Here is a 27,773-nt window from a genome sequence, read left to right as displayed (position 1 = left end):
ATAAAATAACTAAATTCTAAATTCTAAACCCTACTCCCTCAAAACAATATTTTAAATGTAAAATAGTGTACTCAAATCTATAAAAAAATTTAAAAATTAATTTAACATATTGTAATTATGTGAAAGAGAGTAAAAATGAAAATATTTTCAGCAAGTATATATGTTTTTGAACAGGATTGGGTGTGATTGGTAACCAAAAACAAAGCGGTACAAGTATACAACTTTGATTTTTTACCAATCACAAAAGCTTTACTTCAGCTTTTTAGTACCGCTTTCATGTACAGCTTTTTCTTACAGTTTTCCACTATTCCGTAAAAACTTACAGCTCCAGCTTACAGCTTTTCTGTACAGCTTTGAATACGTTACCAATCAGACCCATTATCTCAAAAACGACATTTATAACAAATTCTCTATTTTTAATTATAATCTTATATCGTAGTATTCTTCAGCTCCAAAAGATCTGTCCTTACCATGAGAACCGAGGTTCCTACAATTGCGAACGACATATAAAAATTATAGATAAAGAGAGTTGCATGCTCAATTCATAATTATTGGATCCATGCATTTTCTTGCATGATCGATGTCAAATTGTCAATGAAGTTTAAACTTTGAGACCCCATAACTAGGATATATTGAAAAGAATCGTAGTAGCATTGAATTTGTCTAACAAAATATCTTGGAATCTTACAATCATTTTTTGTTATTTTGTTTCAAAGTGGATATATATGTGAACACACCCAAGTAATAACAATCATGAACAAAAACAATTCGTTATTATGTGGTTCAAAACATCTTGACGATTCTGAAAATATAAAAAGTTTATGAAGAATTGTGAGATTTTAAAGAAATCTTAGGGGCTAAAAGAAAATAAAAGTACTGTCATTTGAAATAGTAAATTTAAAATTAAATTAAAAATAATGTATATTGACCGGAAAATACAAAATACAAAAGAGCTTATAGGACCGGCACGTATATTACCTGAAAACTCATCCCTCTCTCTCTGAGTCCTTCTTCTTCATTTTCTCTCACAAACCGTCTCTCTCTCTCTCTCATTCTCGAGTCTCTTGCTTCTTCTATCCTCTCTCTCGGAAGATCGATCTCTGGGATTTGAAGAACCTTTGTTCAATTTGGAATTTTGAGATCGTGCTTCCCTCTTTTTAATGTTGAGTCGGTTCGTTTCTCGGATCTCGATGATCCTCGATTTTCTCAATCAAACTTGAAAACACTTTCCATTTTTTTCCCCTCTCCTAGCTTAATTTCTTATCGCCGCCATGTTCGAAGCTCATGTAAGCCCTCCTTCTCATTCTTGTTAATTTTTTTTTGGGGATTTGCGACGAGTTTAGTTTTAGAAGTTATGATGTGTTTGGGTGTAAGTTCGGTGTTGTGATGCTGGGTGTGATTGATTAGCTTGACTCTTCTTATGGGAATGTGTTGGAATTATCTATGGTTATGTACATGTCGATAGCGAAAATGGGGTTTTATTAGCTTCCGTGAGAGAAGTTAATGGTAGTAGCTGTTACTGCTAGTAGTTGAATAGTGCATTAACAATTAGAATAGAAATGAGAGACTTTGGAAGGGACTTTCTAAGTTAGTCACTTGGATACCCTTTTACAATTATAGTGATATCACTTGCTAATTAGTTTTGTGTCCAACTTAATCGATTGAATTGAGTATCTATTAATTGCGACTCGGTATTCAGGTACTGCATCTGCTTCGGAGGTATTTGGGTGAATATGTGCATGGACTCTCGACAGAGGCTCTGAGAATTAGTGTCTGGAAAGGTTGGTTTCTTTTTTTGGTTAAAATTTGTTATATAGATATTCAGGGGGTCTTGAAAATTCTTGTGAGCAAAGACTGCTTATGATTTATGTAGAGATTTAAGCCCTTGGCTGTCTAGTCAGTTGTTGTTTTTGATGTTGGGTTTTCTTGCTTTTCAGGTGATGTTGTTCTTAAAGATTTGAAGTTAAAGGCAGAGGCTCTGAATTCACTGAAACTTCCGGTTGCTGTCAAATCCGGTTTTGTTGGAACCATCACATTGAAGGTTGCTATTTTTTTTCTCTCTTGTTGGAAAATTTTGATGATTTTCCTCCAGACCACTGTTCTTGTTCTGTACGCTTGACAGATAAAGCATGTTTCTTCTTTCTCAAATGTTTGCCTACTTGAGCTGTCGAGAAATTTATGTTGGATTGGTAATCCTTGCCATAGTTACTTGCAGCGTCTCACATACTAATCCTGATATATGTAAGAGTCATTTGGGGATTTCGAGAGAGGAAAAACATCTTAAATGCTTACATAACCAGAACTGTTTTCATGTGTGATGCTCTCATTTAATGATGTAAAACGGAAGTGCTGGAAATCGATTTCAGTTTAGATTATAACGAACATGTTGGTGGTAATAGTGATCAGAGTGGAAACTTTTAGGTCACTGTTTATGACTTCTGAGGTACAAAGTTACATGTTTAGTTAGGTAATGTGCTGACGTCAAAAATGAAATAGATATGGATATCATTCTATGTGTTGCATATATTGAAGCTTTTGATACGAAGTCAAATGTCATGGAGATTGCAAGTTGGCTGATACCCTCATTTCTGAACTTGGACTTCGATTTAGTGCAGCAAACGCTGCTTTTATCAGGAAACTCTTGTAATATGGCTAGGTATCGAATGTAAAATTTGAAAGTGGCTCATACAAACCTTTTTTTCAGGTCCCTTGGAAAAGTTTGGGGAAAGAGCCAGTCATTGTTCTGATCGACCGTGTCTTCGTCCTTGCTTATCCTGCCCCTGATGACCGAACACTTAAGGTATTGTGTTGGAATTGTTAAGTATGTTTGCTTGTCTCACTTTTAAGCTTTTTACTTTGGTTGGTACTGAATTTGCTTACGCTAATTACATACTAGGAGGAAGACAGGGAAAAGCTTCTAGAAACCAAGCTTCAGCAGATTGAGGTACTTAATTTTTCTGGCTGATGCAGTTTCATGGATGCTTCTGTATATGATCGTTACATGAGACTTAGAATTTCATTTTCATCAACAAGATAAAGTTTGATGTTATTCTGAGTTATCATTCTCATGTCTGTTACATATAGGAAGCAGAAACAGCAACTCTTGACGCTAGGGCAAAATCGAAGCTGGGAAGTGTACGTCTCTAAACTTGATAACTTAATTTTTTGTTATGTTCTCATTTTCTAGTTAGGGGGGTATGTGTTTGAGTGGCGCTGGAACTTTCCTAATCAGATTAGAGGATATCTTATAATCGTTTACGAAGGATATATGCAGACCTTGCTAACAACTAGATAACAAAACTCTCTTACGCTAAGCATGTTATAACTTATAGCTCTTTTTTGGTTGGTTCTTTTCAGCCTCCACCAGGAAATTCATGGCTAGGTTCGATTATTGCTACTATTATTGGTAATCTGAAAGTTTCCATCAGCAATGTACATATTAGATACGAGGATTCTACCAGGTTTGTGGCTGTTTGCCTTTTTGTTTCTCTTTTCACTTTAAGTATCTTTGTTGTTGGTGTTTATTGGAGACGACTTGATAGATTTTTTCTTATGTCAACTATATGCTCTAGTAATCCAGGACACCCCTTTGCTGCGGGCATCACCTTGGCCAAGCTCGCAGCTGTTACAATGGATGAAGAAGGAAATGAGACCTTTGACACAAGTGGCGCTTTGGATAAACTGCGTAAGGTGAACTTTTTATTTCTTTCCTTTCTTTTCTCAATTGGCTGAAGTAGTTGAAAGTTGACAAAAACATAGTGTTTCAAAGTACATGTGTGTTTGGACTATAAACAGCTATGGTTTGACGTTTGAGTCTCTTGCGGTTTATAATTGGAATACAAATCTAGTCTTCCCATTCCTTAAAATATCTTCCGACTTCGAAGATTACTCCTTTTGTGGTCTATTTCATTTAAGTTCAAGGACTCTTCTCCCTGAGGTCTCAAATACAATAAAACATTGGTTGACCTTATAAAAGGATTTTTGTTTTTTGTTTTTTTGTGTGTTTATTACCTGCCATAAAACGACATGGATAAAATGACGTAGCAGTTTAAGAAACACTTCCAGGCTCTGATACCCTAATTTGTATTTTTGTTTGTCTTCAGTTAGTTATTGTTTCCCTTTTCTTTTGCTGTGTTCGTTTTGAATGCTAGTTATAGTTTAAGCTAATTCACGATATGCTGAGATTTCAACTGAAATGGAATTTGTTACGAGGTCTGTTGATGGAGTGTTATGAATGATGATGATGCTACTTATTGACTTGAACCAAATTTTTTTTGCTACACATGGTATCTGTAACAGTCATTGCAGCTTGAAAGACTTGCTCTGTATCATGATTCTAATAGCTTTCCCTGGGAAATAGAGAAGCAATGGGATGATATTACTCCTGCAAAATGGGTTGAGGTTTGTTCATACATACTTTTTTCTTGGTGATGACGTTGTATTTTTGGCCTGGTTATTGGTCAAATGAAATGATTTTTTAGTGTTTTATATATAAATTTGACTGCCTTCCTTCAGATGTTTGAAGATGGCATAAAGGCGCAGACCGAGCAAAAAATAAAGTCGAAATGGGCCTTAAATCGTCACTATTTATTGTCCCCTATCAATGGATCTCTTAAATATCACCGGTTAGGCAACCAGGAGAGAAATAATCCGGAGATTCCATTTGAAAGGGCATCGGTTATCCTTAATGATGTTAACGTGACTATCACAGAGGTACAACTTTCTGTACTTGATATAGTTGGTTTAATTTTTTTGGGGGATGTGTTCCCCATTTTTTTTCCAGGTTTTTTTTGCTCATAAGTGTTTCGTTTTATATATAACACAAATGTTGCAAACATCACAACAGTGGAAAACTACACTTACAGAACACTACAATATTGGATTATATAATCCCCTTTTCATCTGCTCAAAAGCAAACATCTTCATAATCTTTAAGTTCTGCTTCAGACTTAGAGCCACAACATTTTTTCCCAGAGTTAACAGTAATTTTTTCCTGTGGGTTCTGATTTCTTCTTTCTGTATTCCAGCTTCCTGAGACTCATTAGAGATTAATATTGCATCTGCTTAGCAAGTTCGTTTTTTCTTGAGGTGCTGGACTTAACTCTCTTGTATTTTTTCTTTGCCCTTTTTCTTAACAGGAGCAATATCATGATTGGATAAAGCTGGTTGAAGTTGTTTCCAGATACAAAACATATATAGAGATTTCACATTTAAGGCCCATGGTTCCTGTTTCAGAGGCTCCACGTTTGTGGTGGCGGTTTGCTGCTCAAGCTAGTTTGCAACAAAAGAGATTATGGTACATGTTTGTTTCATTTTACTCTCTCATGTATGATTTCACTGACATAATAGAAGAAGAAACAGCATTTATTTGTCAGAGCTATTTGGTTTTTAGTCTGAATAGTTTTGAGCATCTTCCGGTAATGTATGACTGCACTTGATCTGTCGAATAATTTTCTAGTTTGATCTGATTTTTGCATTTATTCACCCCATTTCAGTTATCGATTTTCTTGGGATAGCATCCACCATCTTTGCCAGTTACGTCGGCGCTATATTCAGCTGTATGCCAATTTTCTGCAGCAGTCATCAGATGCTAATTACCCAGAGATGAGAGAAATCGAAAAGGACCTTGATTCCAAAGTGATTCTTTTATGGAGGTAATAATCATATGCCAACATTTTGATTGAAAAGCATGTGGTTTCTTAACATGATCAAATCCCACCCTGTGATGCATACCATTGGAATTCCATTCCGCTGACGCTTGATCTCTGGATTTATTTGAGAAGTTCAAATGACCATGGTTAAGTACTCAAGTTTCTGTTATACTGAAGTAGATTCCACTCTGAAGAATCTGCCTTACATTTTCTTAGTGGTTAAGTTTGCTATTGCCTATGTCGTAGTCGCTGGCTGTAGGGGCTATTAGGCTCGCTTCTATGTGCTGTTGTGGTTGTTTGGTACTGCCCTTTTATGATTGGCTGCGTCTGTAATTGTGTTCCAGTCTCTTCGTCAGTTATATCGTTGAGAACAATTAAAATGCTACTTATATCATACCACTTTGGCTCATAAGAAGTTCAAGCTCTCCTATTCTTACTTTCCATTTTCATTATGATTCTCAAAGTCACTGTTCTGCCTATGTGCTTTTTTCTCCTTCGATCTATCTTATCGTGTATTATGTTGTATTGCCAACATAGGTTGCTTGCACATGCAAAGGTAGAATCTGTAAAGTCAAAAGAAGCAGCTGAGCAGAGAAAGCTGAAAAAGGGTGGCTGGTTCTCATTCAAATGGTCAGTGGGGTTTGCTGATTCTTTGTAAAGATATATGTCTTGCTTTTTTGGCTATTCAGTTTTTGTTTCCTGTCGTAGCCATGAATGCAGAATCACTGGTGGAAACCATTTAGTTTTCTGAACTTTGTGGCTACCGTATCCATGCAGGCGGACAGAAGCTGAAGATGATCCTGACGTCGATAGTGTGGCTGATGGATCAAAATTGACGGAGGAAGGATTGACTAAAGAAGAGTGGAAGTCCATAAATAAGTTACTGAGTCATCAGCCAGATGAAGAGATGAGTTTGTATTCAGGAAAAGACATGCAGAATATGACTCACTTTCTTGTAACGGTATCAATTGGTCAAGGTGCGGCTAGGATTGTTGATATAAATCAGACTGAGGTGCTGTGTGGTAGGTTTGAGCAGCTCGATGTGACGACCAAGTTCAGATATCGAAGTACTCAGTGCGATGTATCACTGAGGTTCTATGGCTTATCTGCACCAGAAGGTTCCCTAGCGCAGGTTTGTTTTCAGTTTCCACCTTATGACCAGGGTCAACAATCTCTTGGATAATATTCTATATTCCTGCGTATAAAATGAAGTTTGACCTCCCCCCTCCCCTCTCTGTTTCATGCTGGCTTTGCAGAGTGTATCCAGTGAGAGAAAGACAAATGCCTTGATGGCTAGTTTTGTGAACGCACCTATTGGAGAGAACATTGATTGGAGGCTATCAGCCACAATATCCCCTTGTCATGCTACGGTAATCCCTTCATATATGTATGCTCTTGAAACATGGACATATATCATCTTCCTAATAGTCGCATAACTGTAAGATATGTCCAGAGTATAGCAGCATATATCTAATATTTAGTTGGTGGTATTGATTAAAGTGCATGGATTCCTGAAAATTGGGGATTGTCAATTGTCATGGGGCCTTAGAAAGAGTTTTTGGAATTTAAATCTCATGTATGCTGGTTACTTCCCTTTTGGGAATTATGGAGGGAGAAGGTTATAGGTTTTTGATTTTTCTTGGAAATTAAGAATTTACTTGAAACTCCCATGGTCCTATGTTTTTTTTTAAGTTTGGAATTCAGTTGTAAGACAAAATAAAGTCCATCTAGTATGAAAGTTTAACCAACTACGAAATTTTTATTGTTACCAAATCCAGCTGCCACCAAGGGATTACTAACACTCCCTTCAGAATAGATAATTTGTTTTCTTTTCGGATTAGATAACTTGGTACTTGGGGATAGGAAGAGTTGTTTCTTCAATCTTGTCTAATTTTGACGCCAAAGACGTCTGAATTACGTACCCAATTTTTTTTTTATCTTTTAGAATATTTGAGTTGACTTGGTTCGACGCTTTTATGTTATTTCTTTTTGTTCTGTCTTGGTAACCTTGCCCCCTATTTTATTTGTTGCTTTGTCTTTCTACCTGGTACCACTGCCTTAAGTATATTGGAGGTTTTACTTATTTGCAGATCTGGACTGAAAGTTATGATCGTGTATTGGAGTTTGTGAAGCGAAGTAATGCAGTTAGCCCTACTGTTGCACTGGAAACTGCTGCTGTACTTCAGGTATTGGTATTAATGATCAGTAGCAATTTTCCCACTTCTACCCCATTTCGTACATAACTGTTTTGCTTATTTATATTGTATTGGTGAAATAAGACATGTATGATCCTTTTGAGGTTGATCATTCATTTTAATTTACGTTTATTTTCCTGCATACTTGTGGGCCAATTTAATTTTATATTTACTGTTAATTTCAGATGAAACTAGAGGAAGTGACTCGACGGGCTCAAGAGCAACTTCAAATAGTATTGGAGGAGCAAAGCAGGTTAGAACAGTTAAACTGGACTTTATATGTCCTTCTTTTTATCTTTGTCCATATGTTCAGAGTTGGACCTTTTGGTAGCCACTAAAGTGGAATGTGTGTTCCGTGGAACTATAGATTTTGTCTTCGTAATCTGTTGAAAATAAAATTAATTATTTAATCATTTTTCACAAGTAGCATAATTTTCACTGGTCTCCTTATGTTTTGCCTTTGGTTTCTCAGATTTGCTCTCGACATTGATCTTGATGCTCCAAAGGTGAGAATTCCTTTGAGAGCTTCAGGATCGTCCAAGTGCAGTAGCCATTTCCTATTGGATTTTGGTAATTTCACGTTAACCACCATGGTAAGTTTCCAGACTAACTGCTGTTTCTGTAGTGGGGTGTCTTTTTCACTCTTAAAACTGTTGAACTTTTAGCTTCAGGTTACATACGTTGTAAAAAGTTTTTTTCTGGTTTGAATAAATTTAACGTTCATTCAATAAAAAAAGTTTCCAGACTAGCCCTTCGAGTCTACCAGTGTTTCCTTTCTGTTTTCTTATATTTCTTGTACAATTGCAGGATACTCGGTCTGAGGAGCAAAGGCAAAACTTATATTCCCGGTTCTGCATTTCGGGAAGAGATATTGCTGCTTTCTTTACAGACTGTGGATCTGACAACCAAGGATGCAGTTTACTCATGGAAGATTTCACTAATCAGCCAATTCTGTCTCCCATTCTAGAGAAAGCGGACAATGTTTATTCCCTTATTGATAGGTGTGGAATGGCAGTTATTGTTGATCAGGTATTACCTTTGCGTTAATATATCATTTTTAAGAGTCAATTGCTACAGTAAGGCATTTCTACTTGACACGGGTCTATTTCTTGTTAAAGATCAAAGTACCTCACCCAAGTTACCCATCCACTAGAATTTCCATCCAAGTGCCAAATATTGGTGTTCATTTCTCGCCAACAAGATATATGAGGATCATGCAATTGTTCGACATCTTGTATGGTGCTATGAAAACCTACAGTCAAGCTCCTGTTGATCATATCCCAGATGGAATCCAACCTTGGAGTCCTGCAGATCTTGCTAGTGATGCTAGAATATTAGTTTGGAAGGTATGCATTATGATATATATGTACTTTGCAAGCTTGGTTTATTTGTACTACCTTTGATTTTATGAATTTGCTTTTTCAGGGAATTGGCAACTCTATTGCTACTTGGCAATCTTGTCGCCTTGTTCTATCTGGTTTATATCTGTATACATTGGAATCAGAGAAGTCACTTGATTATCAACGTTATTTATGGTTTGTGCTATTTTTTTTAACGTGCTTTCTCTCTCTCTCTTTTTTTTTTCCTTTTTTCTTTTGTTTTTTCAAGCCCTCTTTTCTACTACAGAGACTTTTGCATATGTTACAAAACGACATTTAAAGTATAAACTTAAATGTGCAGCATGGCTGGTAGGCAAGTGTTCGAGGTTCCACCTGCAAATGTTGGTGGTTCCCCATACTGTCTTGCTGTCGGTATAAGGGGAACAGATCTTAAAAAGGTACGCTAAGCTGATTTATTGTAATTGGATTCATATTAGAACTGAAAAATATGTAAGTTGTCCAGGGAATAAAATATACTCTCTTGGTAAATTGGTTATGCTTGCTAAATCTTGGAACGACTGCCTACCTGAACAATAAGATGAATGATAGTGCTATGATTCTCTGGATCATACTTCTATTGAAGTTGTTTCGATGTTATACTGGAGGAAAAGCCAGCTCGCATATATTGCTTTACAACCCTCTGTTTATCTGATAAATCTTATGCATTATTCAGGCCCTGGAATCTTCTAGCACTTGGATCATAGAATTTCAGGGGGAGGAGAAGGCAGCTTGGCTGAGAGGACTGGTCCAAGCCACCTATCAAGCTTCTGTATGTCTATAAAATCTCATCTCTTCTTTTCTCTAGGTTTTCTTAATGCATTGGTTCTCTTTGGTTAATATCTTTTCCTTTTGTAGGCACCTCTGTCGGGGGATGTACTTGGTCAAACGAGTGATGGTGACTTCCATGAACCTCAGACCAGGAATATGAAAGCTGCTGATCTAGTTATTACTGGTGCTTTGGTTGAGACGAAGTTGTACTTGTATGGAAAGGTTAGCTGTTTCTACATATCTTAATATGCAGGCTATTTGCATGCCATGCCTTATTGATTAGGAACTTTCATAGGTTCTGTGAAAGCAACTCCTTGTTTTTTACTTTGACTTTATAAATCCTATATATCCCGCAGATAAAAGATGAATGTGATGAGCAGGTTGAAGAGGTTCTGCTTCTTAAGGTTCTTGCTTCCGGAGGAAAGGTTTGTGTTTGTTGGACATTTCATTTCATTAAGTTTTGAGGTAGTGAGTTATATGCGTGTGTTTTGGGCCGTGGGTGCTAAGGAGAGAAGGGGAAAAGGACAAGGCCTGCTGGGTGTGTGAAACTTAGACAATATAACCTCATGATATTAGGATTTTGGTTAAAATTATATAATTTCATTAATCTTGCCTAAGCTGTTGATGATGAGATGGAAACTACCAATAGAGCCACAGTATTGTTGACTAAGGATTAGTTAATGATAAATTTCTCAGCGGATTGATTTCTAAATCATTTTGATATCTTAGGAGCCTCATCTTTCAAGTTTTCCTTTGCTTGGATGTTTGCCTTTCGTCAACTTAGAGGGTTCCCCTTCCTGATATGCCTTGTTATTTTTTCTAAGCTGTTTTCATTTCCTTGTGTAAACTTTATACAAAAGACTAGTTTAATAGATGTAGAATTGTGTTTGCTTTGCAGGTGCACGTGATAAGTTCCGAGAGTGGTTTAACTGTTAGGACAAAGTTGCACTCTCTGAAAATCAAAGATGAACTTCAGCAGCAGCAGTCAGGAAGTGCTCAGTATTTGGCGTACTCTGTTCTGAAGAACGAAGACATTCAAGAATCATTAGAAACATGGGATTCTTTTGACAAGGAGATGCCTGTAGGGCATGCAGATGATGAAGATGCCTACACTGATGCTTTGCCAGAGTTTCTGTCTCCTACAGAACCAGGCACTCCGGATATGGATATGATTCAATGCAGCATGATGATGGACTCCGATGAACATGTGGGACTTGAGGATGCTGAAGGAATAGTTCATGAAAAGGATACAACTCAGGGAAAAGTTCTTTGCGATGAGGTCTTCTATGAGGTGCAGGGTGGGGAATTTTCTGATTTTGTATCAGTTGTTTTCTTGACAAGGAGCTCCAGTTCCCACGATTATAATGGAATCGACACACAGGTATGTAATTTAAGACCATGGGAGGACATCGTAGTGCGGCAAATATTTCTTATCAGCTTTATTAAGTTCTGTTTGAAATCAATTCCAGATGAGCATTCGCATGTCAAAACTGGAGTTCTTTTGTAGCAGACCAACTTTAGTTGCTCTAATTGGTTTTGGATTTGACTTGAGCACGGCATCATACATTGAAAATGCTAAAGACGCCAACAATTCGGCATCTGAGAAATCTGATAGTGAGAAAGAAACAAATGATGAAAGTGGACGCATTGAAGGCTTACTTGGATATGGCAAGGAACGTGTTGTGTTTTACCTGAACATGAATGTTGATAATGTGACTGTGTTTCTTAACAAGGAGGATGGTTCTCAGCTTGCGATGTTTGTGCAGGAACGATTTGTGTTGGACATTAAGGTAAGATATATTGACCTAAGGCATCTTATTTGATGTATTTGATTTTGTTTTTTACTTTTCTCTTTAATCTTTGCCCTATCCAGTAGTTAAACAAAACCAAATTTGTTCATGGCACTTTTGTAAAAAGTTAATTGTAGTTTAAATGTTTAATCATAGAGAATCAGTTTAGTATCTAGTTTTGGCTAAATTTGTTTATTTTTTCAAGGTTCACCCGAGCTCTCTTTCAATAGAAGGGACTCTGGGAAATTTCAAACTCTGTGACAAGTCGTTGGACTCTGGAAACTGTTGGAGTTGGCTCTGTGACATACGTGATCCTGGTGTTGAGTCTCTCATCAAGGTATTGAATAGAATTTATAAAATTTTGACGGTTTTATTCCTGTTTCTGTGATAAAGTTTGTTCTTGTTGGATGTGGTTGTCCATTTGCTTAGTCTTGTTCTACTCTGCAGTTCAAATTCAGTTCCTACAGTGCTGGAGATGACGACTATGAAGGATATGATTATAGCTTATCTGGTAAACTATCGGCTGTTCGTATTGTATTCCTCTACAGATTTGTTCAAGAGGTATCATGATCACTGAATCTTCCTCTTACCGAATTGATTTATAATTGAAACGAAGTTTATACAAATGCTCTTTTTGGACATCATTTTATTGTGGAACTACCCAATGAAATGGTTTTCAGGTCACAGCGTACTTCATGGGACTTGCCACTCCTCATACTGAAGAAGTCATTAAACTTGTTGACAAAGTTGGAGGATTTGAGTGGCTAATCCAGAAAGATGAAATGGATGGTGCTACTGCGCTGAAACTGGACCTTTCATTAGACACTCCAATAATTGTTGTCCCTAGAGATTCTCTTAGCAAAGAGTAAGTAATTGTGGTAATTCCTAATATGTGCTATGCTAACAAATACTTATTAAGTTTAGGATGATACTTAAGTTTTCATGGCTCTCTAGTGCTTTTGACACCTTCTAGCTATATCATTTTTGCTAGAAGGTTGCCATCAAAATAGATTACTTAACCTCCAGAAGGTACATTCAACTTGACTGTTTTTGCATGAGGTCTGCAACATGTTACTATTTTTGCTGAACCTCCAGAAGGTTTACTTGACCTTTTCTCTCAATCTTGGTAAAATCTCAACACACTTCCATTTCCTGCAGTTACATTCAACTTGACCTTGGTCAGCTGGAGGTATCAAATGATATAAGTTGGCATGGGTGTCCGGAGAAAGACCCAAGTGCTGTACGTGTAGATGTTCTTCATGCGAAGGTACATATATATGGAACACTTGTATTTTGACGTGCGGGATGGACACTCTAGCCTGCTGATTGTTTCTATTGTTCTTTTTGTAAAGATTCTTGGACTAAATATGTCAGTAGGCATAAATGGTTCAATTGGTAAACCAATGATACGTGAAGGCCAGGGACTGGACATCTTTGTCCGGCGCAGCCTAAGAGATGTTTTTAAAAAAGTCCCAACAGTTTCAGTTGAGGTTAAGGTACGAGTTTACTTATTCGCTATATTTTGACGTACTTATATTTGCTTTGGGTGTCAAGAACCTAGACTTTGAACAAAGTAAGTTTGTTTGCTGTTTTTGCTTCTTGTATTGCTAGACTATGGATGACCATACTTATATATAAACCTTCTTATCTTAGAAGGATTGCCTTACTATCTGAGACCAAAGATGGGATAAACACAATTTTATATTAATCATTGTCTTCCAGGGAAGCTTGAACTTGGAATTGTTAAATTAATTACTCAATATATTCTGTGCAGATTGATTTCTTGCATGCTGTGATATCTGACAAAGAATATGATATTATTGTAAGTTGCACAACCATGAATTTGTTTGAGGAGCCAAAGCTACCTCCAGATTTCCGTGGCAGCAGTTCTGGTCCCAAAGCTAAAATGCGTCTACTGGCTGACAAAGTTAACTTGAATAGTCAGATGATAATGTCACGTACAGTTACCATACTGGCTGTTGATATCAATTATGCTCTTCTCGAGTTACGTAATAGTGTTAATGAAGAGTCACCATTAGCTCATGTTGCGGTACGTGCTTCTGAACCTGATTCCTCTATATCCTTGTACATATTGTCCTCTAGGAACTATATCACATATCTAAGATACCAATCTGTCATTCACAGCTTGAAGGATTGTGGGTATCCTACAGGATGACGTCACTATCTGAGACAGACTTGTATGTGTCAGTTCCTAAAGTTTCTGTTCTTGATATCCGTCCTAATACGAAGCCTGAAATGCGATTGATGCTCGGCTCATCAGTCGATGCTTCCAAGCAAGCTTCCTCTGGATCTTTTCCCTTTTCTCTGAATAAGGGAAGCTTTAAGCGAGTCAACTCTAGGGCTGATCTTGATTTTGACGCACCATGTTCAACAATGTTGCTGATGGATTATAGATGGCGAGCATCCTCTCAGTCATGTGTTTTGCGGGTTCAACAACCTCGTATCCTAGCTGTTCCTGACTTCCTTCTTGCGGTTGGTGAATTTTTTGTTCCAGCTTTGCGTGCAATAACAGGAAGAGACGAAACATTAGATCCAACAAATGATCCAATCACCCGAAGTCGTGGCATAATTCTCTCTGAGCCTCTCTATAAACAGACGGAAGATGTTGTGTACTTGTCCCCGTGTAGACAGTTAGTAGCAGACTCATTAGACATTGATGAGTATACTTATGACGGATGCGGAAAGGTAATATCTTTGAGTGAGCAAGGAGAGAAGAATTTAAACATAGGACGATTAGAACCCATCATAATCGTTGGACATGGAAAGAAGTTGCGGTTCATCAATGTGAAAATTAAGGTTGAGCTCTTCTCTTTTAATCAGTTTAATATTAAATTATATAATTATACATTTTTCAAGCGCTTATAGAGTGAAGAGGAGAAAGGAACTTTCTTGTTATAATCATTGCTCTACACTCGCCTTTTTCTAAAATTGGAGAAAGAACTTTCTTTTTCTAATCATTGCTCTACACTCGCCTTTTTCTAAAATTCGTGATTTATGCTAACTGTTTATTTTCTAAATTTCCCTTCTATGTGGCAGAATGGACCGCTTCTGAGCAAGTGCATTTACTTGAGTAACGATAGTAGCTGTTTATTTTCTCCGGAAGATGGTGTTGACATCTCAATGTTAGAAAACGCCTCATCAAATCCTGAGAATGTGCTTAGCCATGTGCACAAATCATCAGATGTTTCAGACGCTTGTCAATATGATTCGAAGTCTGGTCAGAGTTATACCTTTGAAGCTCAGGTATGTTTACTTGGAGATTTTGTTTTACTCACTGGTTTATTTAAGTTTTGAGTGCACTTTATAGTGGTTTGTTGTCTCTTTGTTTAATGGAAAATTAAAAATGATACATGGTTCCTCTCTTTACTTGTTAACTTATTTTTTTAATCATTGTTCCGCTTCTTTCTTTTTCTCTTTTGACTCATAACTTTTGTTACATAGCGGTCACTTCCTCAACCTTCTCCAGAATCTACCACAAATTCTGGATACCAGGCTATCTGATTAATGAAACCAGAAATTCTTGTCCTGCTGTATTTGTTAAAATTCATAGCTTGTTTTTGTGCAGGTTGTTTCTCCTGAGTTCACCTTCTTTGATGGTACAAAATCATCTCTGGATGACTCCACTGCTGTAGAAAAGCTTTTGCGAGTGAAATTGGATTTTAATTTTATGTAAGTGCAGCGTTCTCTAAACCATAGTATCAGTGATTTAAGTCTGTCAACATTTTGTCAGACATGAAAGTTCTAGGTAGGCTGTTAAGGCTTAGTGGAACAACCCATTATCTCCGCAGACACTAATATGATTGCTTGATTACTACCTCTATGACTGTATAAGGAAATGATTCTACTACTAGAGTAACCCCCATCTGACCTCCACTACATTCTGCTCATGACATTGAAAACAAACTGTTTTCTTAACTAATTGCAGAACTGGATCTCAATTTTACTTTTATGTTGTTGGATGTAATCTTGCTCTTCCTGCAACAGGTATGCCTCAAAAGAAAATGACATCTGGGTTCGAGCTTTGCTGAAGAACCTGGTGGTTGAAACTGGTTCTGGTCTTATCATTCTTGATCCAGTTGATATCTCCGGGGGATACACTTCTGTCAAAGAGAAAACAAATATGTCCTTAACCTCCACTGACATATACATGCACCTTTCTTTTAGTGCTCTTTCTCTCCTACTGAACCTGCAGAGCCAAGTAACTGGGGCTTTACAATCTGGAAATGCTATTCCTTTAGCTTCATGCACCAACTTCCACAGGATTTGGGTTTCACCGAAAGGTATGGCATCAGTAAGTTATGTGGCATGGTTTAACTTTAAAGCTGTTTGATTTTTTGGTCTAGCCACATTGTCCATCTTTTTTAGCAAGTGTATCAGATATTTGCATCTTTGATTATTTCGTTTTGGGGATGATAAGCAGAAAATGGACCGAGGAACAACCTCACAATTTGGAGACCGCAGGCTCCTTCAAACTATGTCATATTGGGAGACTGTGTGACGTCAAGGTAATATATTAGTGGCTCATCTGGTTACATGTATATCTCGTTGTTATGTATCTTTTGCATCAATATTTTTATCCCTACAACAAAGCTAACTATGGTTATAGTCCTTTTTTCTCGTCTACTATTCACAAAAAGTAAATTTTGAAGGACAGAAAAACGTTATGTTTTATAATGACTATTTATTCAGACTTATATATAGCATTGAGCTATGTCTATTAAATTCATATGAAACCATTTCCGTATCAAAAATAAGCAAGCTCTTATTATATTGGAGTTGTTTGGTTAACGAGTGTAACATGTTGGTGCCAGTGCTTACAACTGTTTAACAAGAGTTTGGTCCAGTGTACATATGTTTTCTTCTTCTGGAAGTTAAATCTACATTATATCATTAATTCCCTTAAAATTTTCCTTACAGGGCAATTCCTCCTACACAAGCTGTAATGGCAGTAAGTAATACATACGGACGTGTGAGGAAGCCAATTGGGTTTAATTGTATTGGCCTGTTCTCTGTTATTCAAGGTTTAGAAGGGGCTAATGTTCCACATTCCCGTGATAGCAATGAGTGTTCCCTCTGGATGCCTGTAGCTCCTGCAGGATACACTGCTATGGGTTGTGTTGCAAATTTAGGAAGTGAGCCACCAGCTGATCACATTGTTTATTGTCTGAGGTCTGACCTTGTATCTTCCAGCAGTTTCTCTGAGTGCATATACACTGTGCCCTCCAGTTCATTATTTGAGTCTGGATTCAGCATGTGGCGTGCTGATAATGTTCTTGGATCATTCTATGCTCACACTTCAACTGCAGAACCTTCTAGAAAATATAGCCCTGGCCTCAGTCATTGTCTTCTTTGGAATCCCCTTCAGTCGAAGACATCTTCATTATCTGACCAATCATCGACAAGTGGATCTCAGAGCGAGCAAACAAGCGATCAGACTGGAAGTTCATCAGGATGGGACATTCTCAGGTCAATTTCTAAGGCAACTAGTTATCATGTTTCAACGCCTAACTTTGAGAGAATCTGGTGGGACAAGGGTGGTGATCTTCGTAGACCTGTCTCAATATGGAGGCCTGTACCACGTCCTGGATTTGCAATATTGGGTGATACCATAACTGAAGGGTTAGTAAATATTTAACCTTTACTTAGTCTCTTTATTAGCTACTGTGAAGGGACTGTTTTGTTATACAAATGTTGTAACCTTTTGAGTCCTTCTTCTCGTAGATTGGAGCCACCTGCACTTGGTATACTCTTCAAAGCAGATGACTCTGAGATTGCTGCAAAACCTGTGCAGTTCACTAAAGTCGCACATATTGTGGGGAAAGGTTTTGATGAAGTTTATTGCTGGTTTCCTGTTGCACCTCCTGGTTATGTTTCTCTAGGATGTGTTCTCTCTAAATTTGATGAGGCACCACGTGTGGATTCGTTTTGTTGTCCACGGATTGATCTTGTTAACCAGGCCAACATATATGAAGCCTCTGTCACGAGATCTTCAAGTTCAAAGTCTTCTCAATGCTGGAGCATTTGGAAAGTTGACAATCAGGTTGGCCGACCCATTTAATTTAGGATGCTGTGTCTCTTTTCTTTGAAGGCTCCCCTTTAAAATTTAACCGTGAAATTGCTACCATCCATTTTTATTTAGCTCTAACTACCCACATAGTGAAATTCTCAGTGTCAGTATAAAGGATTTTTCCCTCGTGTTCGACTATAACAGGAACCCCTGAATCTTTTTCCAATACTGATAGCGGCTTATACCTTGTGTAGGCATGCACTTTTCTTGCGCGTGCTGATCTTAAAAGGCCTCCAAGTCGGTTGGCTTTCGCTGTCGGTGAATCGGTGAAGCCGAAGACACAGGATAATGTAAATGCAGAAATTAAGCTGAGATGCTTCTCCATGACACTTCTAGATGGTTTACATGGAATGGTATGTTATATGGTCAAAGTTATTAGCCAACTTTTTGGAATTCAGTGTTTACATCTTGATCCTATTCTGAATTCTTCCAGATGACTCCTCTCTTTGACACAACTGTCACCAATATCAAACTAGCAACTCATGGTCGTCCTGAGGCCATGAATGCAGTACTCATTTCATCAATCGCTGCTTCAACATTTAACCCGCAGTTGGAAGCATGGGAGCCGCTTATAGAGCCATTTGATGGAATATTCAAGTAAACACAGTTATTTGTTTTTTTTATGATGTGACTTAACTGGGAATAAAACTGCATTTAATTATAGTATTTGGAATAATATGTTGATTGCTCACTTTCACTTTGTAGGTTGGAAACATATGATACTGCTTTGAACCAATCATCAAAGCCAGGAAAACGACTGCGAATTGCTGCTACTAACATTTTGAACATAAATGTTAGTGCTGCAAACCTTGAAACTCTTGGCGATGCTGTTGTGTCTTGGAGAAGGCAATTAGAACTTGAAGAAAGAGCGGCCAAAATGAAAGAAGTGAAGTATTCTTTATTCTATTTTTGTGTAAGTATAAGTTTACATAATTTCTTACTTACTAATCTCCCGTGGTACAGGAATCCGCCGTCTCTCGTGAGAGTGGGGTTCTTTCAGCTTTTTCAGCTCTTGACGAAGATGATTTTCAGACCATTGTGGTAGAGAATAAACTCGGCCGTGACATATATCTGAAAAAGTTGGAGGAGAACTCAGATGTAGTTGTAAAATTGTGTCACGACGAAAACACTTCTGTCTGGGTTCCACCGCCAAGGTTCTCCAATAGGTTAAATGTTGCAGACAGTTCTAGAGAAGCACGCAATTACATGACTGTACAGATTCTTGAGGCTAAGGTTTCTATACAAGTATTTTAATATCATTTGAAATATTTACAGTGGCCTGTTAGACATTTGTATGGTTAAGATGACACTTCCTTTGTTTTGCAGGGTTTACATATCATTGATGATGGTAATAGTCACAATTTCTTTTGCACCCTACGCCTCGTTGTTGATAGTCAGGGTGCAGAACCACAAAAACTTTTTCCTCAAAGTGCTAGGACAAAGTGCGTGAAGCCTTCAACTACAATTGTCAACGACTTGATGGAGTGCACTTCCAAGTGGAATGAACTTTTTATTTTTGAAATTCCTAGGAAGGTAGTACATAAGGACCAGTTAATATTATTATGCTTACTTTGTTCATATTCTCTATTCCTTCAAGTATGCGGTGTACATAAGCGATTAAGCCTAGAATTAGCATTGAGTTTGAATCGTATATCAAGCCTAGTTACTCTCCCAGTATTCATTCTGATTTAGATGGTTAGTGGTACAAGTTAGATTGGTATGTCTGTCTACAATATTCCTTTTTAAACTGGAAACAGTTGTCATGATTTTGGAATTTATCTTACATGACTAGCTGTTTGTTCATTTGATTGTTATAGGGATTGGCCAGGTTGGAGGTTGAGGTAACAAACCTTGCTGCGAAAGCTGGAAAAGGTTCCATCCTATTATTTCTTAGATCTTTTTTCTTTGACCTGTTCAACTATCCTCTACGTGTGTGTGGTTTTTTTTTTCTTTTTGAGACTGAGTTTGCATTGTTTATTTTTCGTTGAGTCCTTGGATTGTCCACACCAGATAGATGAATAAAATATAACTGGACATGTGTTCAAGAGTTCAATAGTCGAGATTGTACAAGTGTTGATAGTTAGCTGTTGATAATGCAGGGGAGGTCGTCGGGTCGCTTTCGTTTCCTGTTGGACATGGGGAGAGTACGCTTAGAAAGATAGCTTCAGTAAGGATGCTACATCATTCAAGTGATGCAGAGAATATAAGTTCCTATACGCTTCAGAGAAAGGTTAGTTGTTTTTCATTTATTCTAGGGTGTGTTTACATATATCTCAAGCTTTTATTAACATGTATTCTTAATTTTTACTATTTGATTCATGAAATAAAGAATGCTGAAGATAAACATGACAATGGGTGCTTGCTTATCTCAACATCTTACTTTGAGAAGACTACAATACCCAACACACTAAGAAATATAGAAAGTAAGGATTTTGTTGACGGAGACACTGGTTTCTGGATTGGAGTTCGGCCTGATGACTCATGGCATAGCGTTCGGTCGCTGCTTCCGCTTGGTATTGCTCCGAAATCCCTACAAAATGATTTTATTGCAATGGAGGTTGCTATGAGAAATGGAAGAAAGCACGCAACATTCAGATGTTTAGCTACAGTTGTAAATGATTCAGATGTCAATTTAGAGATATCCATATCTTCTGATCAGAATGTCTCTTCGGGAGCAAGCAATCATAATGCATTGATTGCTGCAAGATCTTCATATGTTTTACCATGGGGATGTTTATCAAAGGATAATGAACAGTGCCTGCATGTCCGACCAAGGGCTGAGAACCCTCATCATTCTTACGCATGGGGTTCTTGCATCGCGGTGAGTTCTGGTTGTGGAAAAGATCAACCATTTGTTGATCAAGGGTTGCTTACTCGGCAGAATACTGTCAAGCAAAGCAGCAGGGCATCTGCATTTTCTTTGAAATTAAACCAACTTGAGAAGAAGGATATGCTTTTCTGCTGCCAGCCTTCTACTGGGAGTAAACCATTATGGCTCAGTGTAGGATCAGATGCGTCAGTTCTTCATACAGACCTCAATACACCTGTATATGATTGGAAAATTTCTATATGTTCTCCTTTGAAGCTAGAAAATAGACTTCCTTGCCCAGTCAAATTCACAGTGTGGGAAAAGACGAAAGAAGGCACATATCTTGAGAGACAACATGGTGTAGTATCATCAAGGAAGAGTGCTCACGTATATTCGGCAGATATTCAGAGACCTGTGTATCTTACGTTAGCTGTCCATGGTGGTTGGGCTTTGGAAAAGGTTGGCCATAATATTCTATAGTAGAAACTACCCACACATGAGAACATCACTGAGATTAATTTTTCTCTTGTAGGATCCTATTCCTGTTTTAGATCTATCTTCAAGTGACAGCGTGTCATCCTTTTGGTTCGTCCATCAACAGAGCAAAAGGTTTGTAACTCTTTTAACTCTTTTCTTTTTTCAGCTCTCATATTTTGAAATTGTTAGTCCTTAATGTTTACTTATTACCCCAGATGTTTGATTATATACATATTTATTGTTATGTTGAATAAATGCTTGCTAAAAAATGGGGTTAAGGTTATGGCTCTGACCATGGATGGGTCGATAAAAAAATACTCATTGGTTGCAGTAATTAGATTTCGTTTTGTAACTCTTTTCAGCTAAGCAGTATCCTAGGAAAATCTTGTCTGTAGTTGGATCTTATTGTTGATGGAACCTAGTGTGTTGAGAATTAACAAATGAAGATTTTCTTTCTTTTACATAACTTAATACCATATTCCATGAAATTAATATTGTTTGTAAACTCTTTTTTGGAGTTTCAGGAGATTGCGTGTAAGTATCGAACGTGATGTGGGAGAAACAGGGGCTGCACCAAAGACTATAAGGTTCTTTGTCCCATACTGGATTACAAATGATTCGTATCTTTCTCTAGGCTATAGAGTGGTGGAGATTGAACCTTCAGAAAATGTGGAAGCTGGCTCCCCCTGTCTGTCTAGGGCTTCCAAATCTTTTAAGAAAAATCCAGTTTTTTCGATGGAGAGGAGACAACAGAAGAAAAATGTCCGAGTGCTTGAGGTTATTGAGGATACTAGTCCAATGCCTAGCATGCTTTCTCCACAAGAATCTGCTGGCCGGAGTGGCGTTGTGCTGTTCCCGTCTCAGAAGGATTCTTATGTTTCCCCGCGAATTGGTATTGCTATTGCAGCTTGGGATTCTGATATTTACAGTCCTGGAATTTCTCTTCTTGAGCTTGAGAAGAAGGTGACTAGCTAAAGCAGAAATGATTACTTAAAACTAATGGCTGTGTTTTATTTCTTAAACAATTTCTGACTCATTTGTATATGAAAGATTTCCCTTCTAATCTCTCATTAATTAACCACAACTTCTATTCCAGGAACGCATAGATGTAAAGGCATTCTGCAAAGACGCCTCATACTACATGCTCTCAGCAGTATTAAATATGACATCTGACAGAACAAAGGTTAGATATCACTGTCGTGAGATTTCAATTTTCTTATTGTTCTATCACATTTATGTATATTAACTGTCTGAGATCAAATGTGTGGTCTTGCATAGTGTTCTTGTTGGTGTTAATTTATGCTCTTTGTCTGTGGAGTCCTCTACGGATTAGCTTGACATACAATACTTTGTTAAGCCTCCGCTTAATTTCTCCTGTTTCTGTGAAAAGTATATATAGCGTTGCTATGTATTAGAAATCCGTGCTATATTATATCTAGATGATTTAGAGGCAGATCAATGCTTACTTGTAACCTTGCGTTTAGCTTTTTGTCTGGGTTAGAATATCTAGTTAAACTTGGTATTTTCTGACGCTCAGTTGACGAATTTAACATTAAATGATATATATATATATTTTTTTTCAGGTTATTCATCTCCAACCACACACCTTATTCATCAACAGGGTGGGCATGAGCATCTGTATTCAACAGTGCGATTGTCAGACAGAAGAATGGATTAATCCTTCTGATCCTCCGAAACTCTTTGGATGGCAGTCTTCCACCCGGCTTGAGTTGCTGAAAGTATGTGAAATACCTTTATATTCTGTAACTTTTTTTAGTGATGATTAATAAGCTTACGGGATGTACATTTGTAGTTACGAGTGAAGGGATATAGATGGAGCACGCCATTCAGTGTCTTTAGCGAAGGTATAATGCGTGTCCCTGTTTCAAGAGAAGATGGGACTGATCAATTGCAGCTAAGAGTACAAGTCAGAAGCGGGACAAAGAACTCACGTTATGAAGTTATTTTCAGACCGAACTCTATCTCTGGCCCTTACAGGTAAAACATACATGCTTCAATTATCTACCAGATGGTATCTTTTGTCTGATGTCACTGTACTGTCTTTGCTAGGATTTATGTAGATGGTAATTTTTAATTTTTTCAACTGTTAGATCATGTTTGCACTTCGGTTTATTAAATTGCTGCATCATGTGTTCCTCCGAAAACTGTTATCATTTTGGTAAATAAACTTGTTCGAGGAAAAACTTGCATGAATTCATTTATGCTGATTCCAAAAGTGTATACTCTCGCGTATAATTTTGTCTTTTCACTACTATATCTGACTATGTTTTGTATCCTCTAAAATGTGAATCAACTCTCCTAGGATCGAGAACCGTTCCATGTTTCTTCCTATTCGCTATCGCCAAGTGGATGGTGTCAACGAGTCTTGGCAATTTGTTCCTCCTAACGCGGCTGCTTCGTTTTATTGGGAAGATCTTGGTAGACGACATCTATTTGAACTCCTTGTTGATGGAAACGATCCTTCTAAATCAGAAAAATACGATATTGATAAGATAGGTGATCATCCACCACGAAGTGAAAATGGACCTACCAGACCCATACGAGTTACTATTTTAAAGGAAGACAAAAGGAATATTGTCAGGATCAGTGACTGGATGCCAGCAATTGAGCCTACTTCAAGCATAAGCAGAAGACTTCCAGCATCATCTCTGTCAGAATTATCTGGAAATGAGTCTCAGCAGTCTCATCTTTTAGCTTCGGAAGATTCTGAGTTTCATGTGATTGTTGAGCTTGCTGAACTTGGAATCTCTGTAATCGATCATGCTCCTGAGGAAATACTGTACATGTCAGTGCAAAACCTCTTTGTGGCATATTCAACCGGCTTGGGCTCTGGACTTAGTAGGTGAGTTTATCATGTTCTTTAGGTGTAGCTCTATTTTACAAATGTAAGGGCTATCATTGACACCAATTCAGCTATTCTGAAATGGCCATATTGATTTTTGATGAATGTGGGTGCCGTCTCTATGCATTCAGGGGTTAGTATATCTAGGATGCAGAAAAGAATTTGCTTGAGATCTCCAACGAAAAATATTTGTTAAGATCATGAATTGCCATTCACGCTTATCAGAGTCTTTTGGCTGTTATACAAACAAGGCACACTGGGCTTTAGCTAACGCTAATTGTTTTCCAGGTTCAAACTAAGGATGCAAGGAATACAAGTTGATAACCAATTGCCATTGGCTCCAATGCCAGTTCTGTTCAGACCACAGAGAACTGGAGACAAAGCTGATTACATTCTGAAGTTTTCTGTTACTTTGCAATCAAATGCTGGTCTCGATCTCCGTGCTTACCCGTATATAGGTTTCCAAGTAAGTTTATACAGTTTCCATTTTCAACCTAAACAATTCTTTTATTGCATTTTAACTTTTTGTTCACATTGTTATGTCTCTTTGTAATAGGGACGTGAAAATACTGCCTTTCTGGTAAACATTCATGAACCTATTATCTGGCGCATTCATGAGATGATCCAGCAAGCCAACTTGAGTAGACTATCCGATTCAAATTCGACGGCTGTATCAGTTGATCCATTCATTCAAATCGGGTATGTAAAGGGTTTTCTTAATATATATGCTGTTTACGGAATGAATATTTCATCACACGACTTACCTTTAGTTACACCATTCAATATGCAGAGTTCTTAACATCTCGGAAGTTAAATTTAAAGTATCCATGGCCATGTCCCCCAGTCAAAGGCCAAGGGGAGTGCTTGGATTTTGGTCATCCCTGATGACTGCTCTTGGGAATACAGAAAACATGCCAGTAAGTGTTCCAGAGTAATTCAGTTGTGGGAAAACTAATCAGCAATAAGGATTTTCGTGTTGCACACGAATAGCCTATTAAGAAACCAATTAACAAAATTTGGCCTACTAATACATAGGTTGATAGAGTATAGTTCAGGGTTTTTTTTCCCAACACCTACACCTCTCTACAAGTTACTTGTAGCTAAAGGGAAAATAAAATACCATCATTATGCACCATTTGGCCAACATTCAGTAATTGGTTTATGTCCATCAATTTTTACTTGGTAGGATCACCAATTATAGTCGGCAGGTGTGGTAGTTTTTATAATTTGAAATGTCAGTAATTGTAGTTGTACTACTTGCTACACTTTCATTCCAGCCCAGCTGAATGTTCATATATTTTTCTTTTTCTAATTATCTTATTATCCTCAAACAGGTACGCATAAGTGAGAGATTTAATGAGAACATATCCATGCGCCAAAGTACTATGATCAATAATGCTATTAGGAACGTAAAGAAAGATCTCCTTGGCCAGCCTCTTCAGTTGCTTTCAGGTGTTGATATTCTTGGCAATGCAAGCAGCGCACTTGGACATATGAGTCAGGGCATAGCTGCATTATCAATGGATAAAAAATTCATCCAAAGTCGACAGAGACAGGTTTCTTCCTGGCTTTGTTTTTTTCTCCTTGTGTGTGTTGCTGTTTCCTGTTGATACAACATAAACAAGACAAGTTTCCTTCCATCGGTTCACCTAAAATGTAGAAAAATATACTCTTAACACTCAAATGTTTTCATGGCTTCTGATACTAAACGAAAGTATGGGCTTGCCACAGTTTTTTCCTGCGTTACATTTGCTCCATTTACACGCTCATGTGTTTCTTTTTCACATTGGGTAGGAGAACAAAGGTGTTGAGGACTTTGGCGATATTATCAGAGAAGGAGGTGGAGCTCTTGCGAAAGGCCTGTTTAGAGGAGTCACAGGCATATTGACGAAGCCTCTTGAAGGTGCAAAGTCTTCAGGTGTCGAAGGCTTTGTCTCTGGTTTTGGGAAAGGAATCATTGGTGCTGCTGCCCAACCTGTGAGCGGAGTTCTGGATCTTCTGTCAAAGACCACCGAAGGTGCAAATGCCATGAGGATGAAGATAGCAGCTGCCATAACTTCAGATGAACAACTTCTTCGCCGGAGACTTCCAAGAGCTGTTGGTGCTGATAGCTTACTTCGTCCTTACAATGAATACAGAGCACAGGGACAGGTACAAGTCTTACTCATAAATCTGTTTAAACATGTATAACTTGCACTAGTCGTTTCTCTTTCGGTTAGCTGATGAGGAATGGATATATTGGTTTGTAACTGATTATTCTGTGGCAAATTCAATTCTCTAATATTTTGTGTTTGCAGGTCATATTGCAGTTGGCAGAATCTGGATCATTCCTGGGGCAGGTTGATCTGTTTAAAGTACGTGGGAAGTTTGCACTAACAGATGCCTATGAAAGTCATTTCATTCTACCTAAAGGAAAAGTTCTGATGATCACACATCGAAGAGTGATATTGCTACAAGTGAGTTAGACAATACCTCCTTGCTCTCTCTATATACGCATAAGGTTTAATTGGTATAGTGTTTGTCTTCTGTATCTATCCAAGAAATACTCTTGACAGTTGCGAACTTTTAATGTTTCTAGCAACCCTCCAACATAATGGGTCAAAGGAAATTTATCCCGGCCAAAGATGCGTGTTCTATACAGTGGGACATTCTATGGAATGATCTGGGAACCATGGAGCTGACTGACGGGAAGAAAGACCAACCTAACTCTCCACCTTCGCGGCTTATTCTTTATCTGAAAGCAAAGCCATATGATTCGAAGGAACAAGTCCGTGTTGTAAAGTGCAGCCCCAACACCAAGCAGGCCTTTGAGGTTTACTCAGCCATCGATCAAGCCATTAACTTGTACGGGGAGGATGCTCTAAAGGTGAGAAGAGCTTTTTTCACTTTTAACTACGATAACGCCACTCCTTTTAGCAATTGGCCTGACATGTTATAAGTGATATTACAGCGACAGAAATGATAATGCCAAAGAAGGAACCAAATTAAGTTTATGTTTTAATTATTGTATTCGTTTTAGGGAATGGTGAAAAACAAAGTGACAAGGCCATATTCCCCAATGTCTGAGAGTTCTTGGGCTGAAGGGGCATCTCAACAAATGCCAGCTTCAGTTACACCATCTTCAACCTTTGGCACAAGCCCTTCTTCAAGCTCAAGTTAAAGCTTGTAGAAGCTGTCAGAATCTTTGAGCTCTCTCACCTTCCAATCTCCCCTCTGGCCTCCCCGGTAAAGACGTTTTCCTCTTCTCCCTTTGCTTGAACAAAGCTTTCTTTCTTTTTTCTTTTAGCTTATAACCAACTGCAGTTTGGTTAATGTTTAATGGCTAGATAATCGTTGTGTTTTGCATTCTCTGACCATGACAAAAACACAAATATCGGTTATTGTTTTGGTACATGGTTTAGCATGCTTTAGTTTGCTTTTGAATGTCATTACGAAAAATTGGGAGTGGTAGCATTTGCGCTGATATCTAATGGACATGCTTTTGTTCTCAGGTTGGCGAGATAAAAAACACAGCTTTGGCGGGAAAAGGGCATTTCATTTTGTTCAAGTTTTTCTGGTGTAGGATTTTGGTAACCATATCGTAGAAAATATTTGAGTGTGTATATATGATAAACGTCTGCAGATCTGTGTGCTGGTACTGTACAGACTTCTCCAACACTAGACTCGTCGTGTATCACATCACATGTATACGGGGCTTACCTTATATAATTTTATTTATTTTTTCACATAAATTTCCCAATCAATCTAGTTTTG

At 37.9% G+C, this 27,773-nt stretch overlaps 1 protein-coding gene across 1 annotated transcript; it reads left to right on the top strand.

Annotated features, from left to right (window-relative positions):
- Nucleotides 1-950: 950 nt before the first annotated feature.
- LOC104758102 (calcium-dependent lipid-binding family protein) lies at nt 951-27,751 on the top strand. Its single transcript, XM_087493950.1, has 63 exons — nt 951-1,286; nt 1,700-1,781; nt 1,938-2,041; nt 2,705-2,800; nt 2,897-2,944; nt 3,085-3,135; nt 3,358-3,461; nt 3,573-3,690; nt 4,300-4,401; nt 4,516-4,713; nt 5,139-5,296; nt 5,496-5,654; nt 6,189-6,281; nt 6,429-6,783; nt 6,908-7,021; nt 7,742-7,837; nt 8,032-8,099; nt 8,319-8,439; nt 8,654-8,875; nt 8,965-9,192; nt 9,272-9,381; nt 9,527-9,623; nt 9,899-9,994; nt 10,081-10,215; nt 10,350-10,418; nt 10,892-11,374; nt 11,463-11,783; nt 11,989-12,120; nt 12,231-12,344; nt 12,464-12,648; nt 12,942-13,050; nt 13,136-13,279; nt 13,558-13,833; nt 13,929-14,600; nt 14,841-15,047; nt 15,370-15,473; nt 15,789-16,084; nt 16,225-16,309; nt 16,722-17,423; nt 17,526-17,844; nt 18,066-18,224; nt 18,305-18,468; nt 18,577-18,757; nt 18,835-19,104; nt 19,198-19,404; nt 19,689-19,743; nt 19,971-20,101; nt 20,201-21,139; nt 21,213-21,289; nt 21,682-22,120; nt 22,254-22,340; nt 22,741-22,896; nt 22,971-23,155; nt 23,481-24,020; nt 24,309-24,486; nt 24,577-24,719; nt 24,811-24,937; nt 25,355-25,576; nt 25,815-26,171; nt 26,318-26,476; nt 26,599-26,886; nt 27,040-27,245; nt 27,512-27,751. The coding sequence occupies exons 1-62, from the start codon at nt 1,272-1,274 to the stop codon at nt 27,178-27,180; spliced, it is 12,393 nt and encodes a 4,130-aa protein (XP_087350076.1). The 5' UTR covers nt 951-1,271; the 3' UTR covers nt 27,181-27,245; nt 27,512-27,751.
- Nucleotides 27,752-27,773: the final 22 nt, after the last annotated feature.

Source organism: Camelina sativa, chromosome 17, assembly GCF_030686135.1.
Source record: "Camelina sativa cultivar CO46 ecotype springtype chromosome 17, ASM3068613v1".
Classification (NCBI taxonomy): Eukaryota; Viridiplantae; Streptophyta; class Magnoliopsida; order Brassicales; family Brassicaceae; genus Camelina; species Camelina sativa.
Note: the sequence above shows the minus strand (reverse complement) of the source record. Positions and strands in the feature narration are given on the sequence as shown.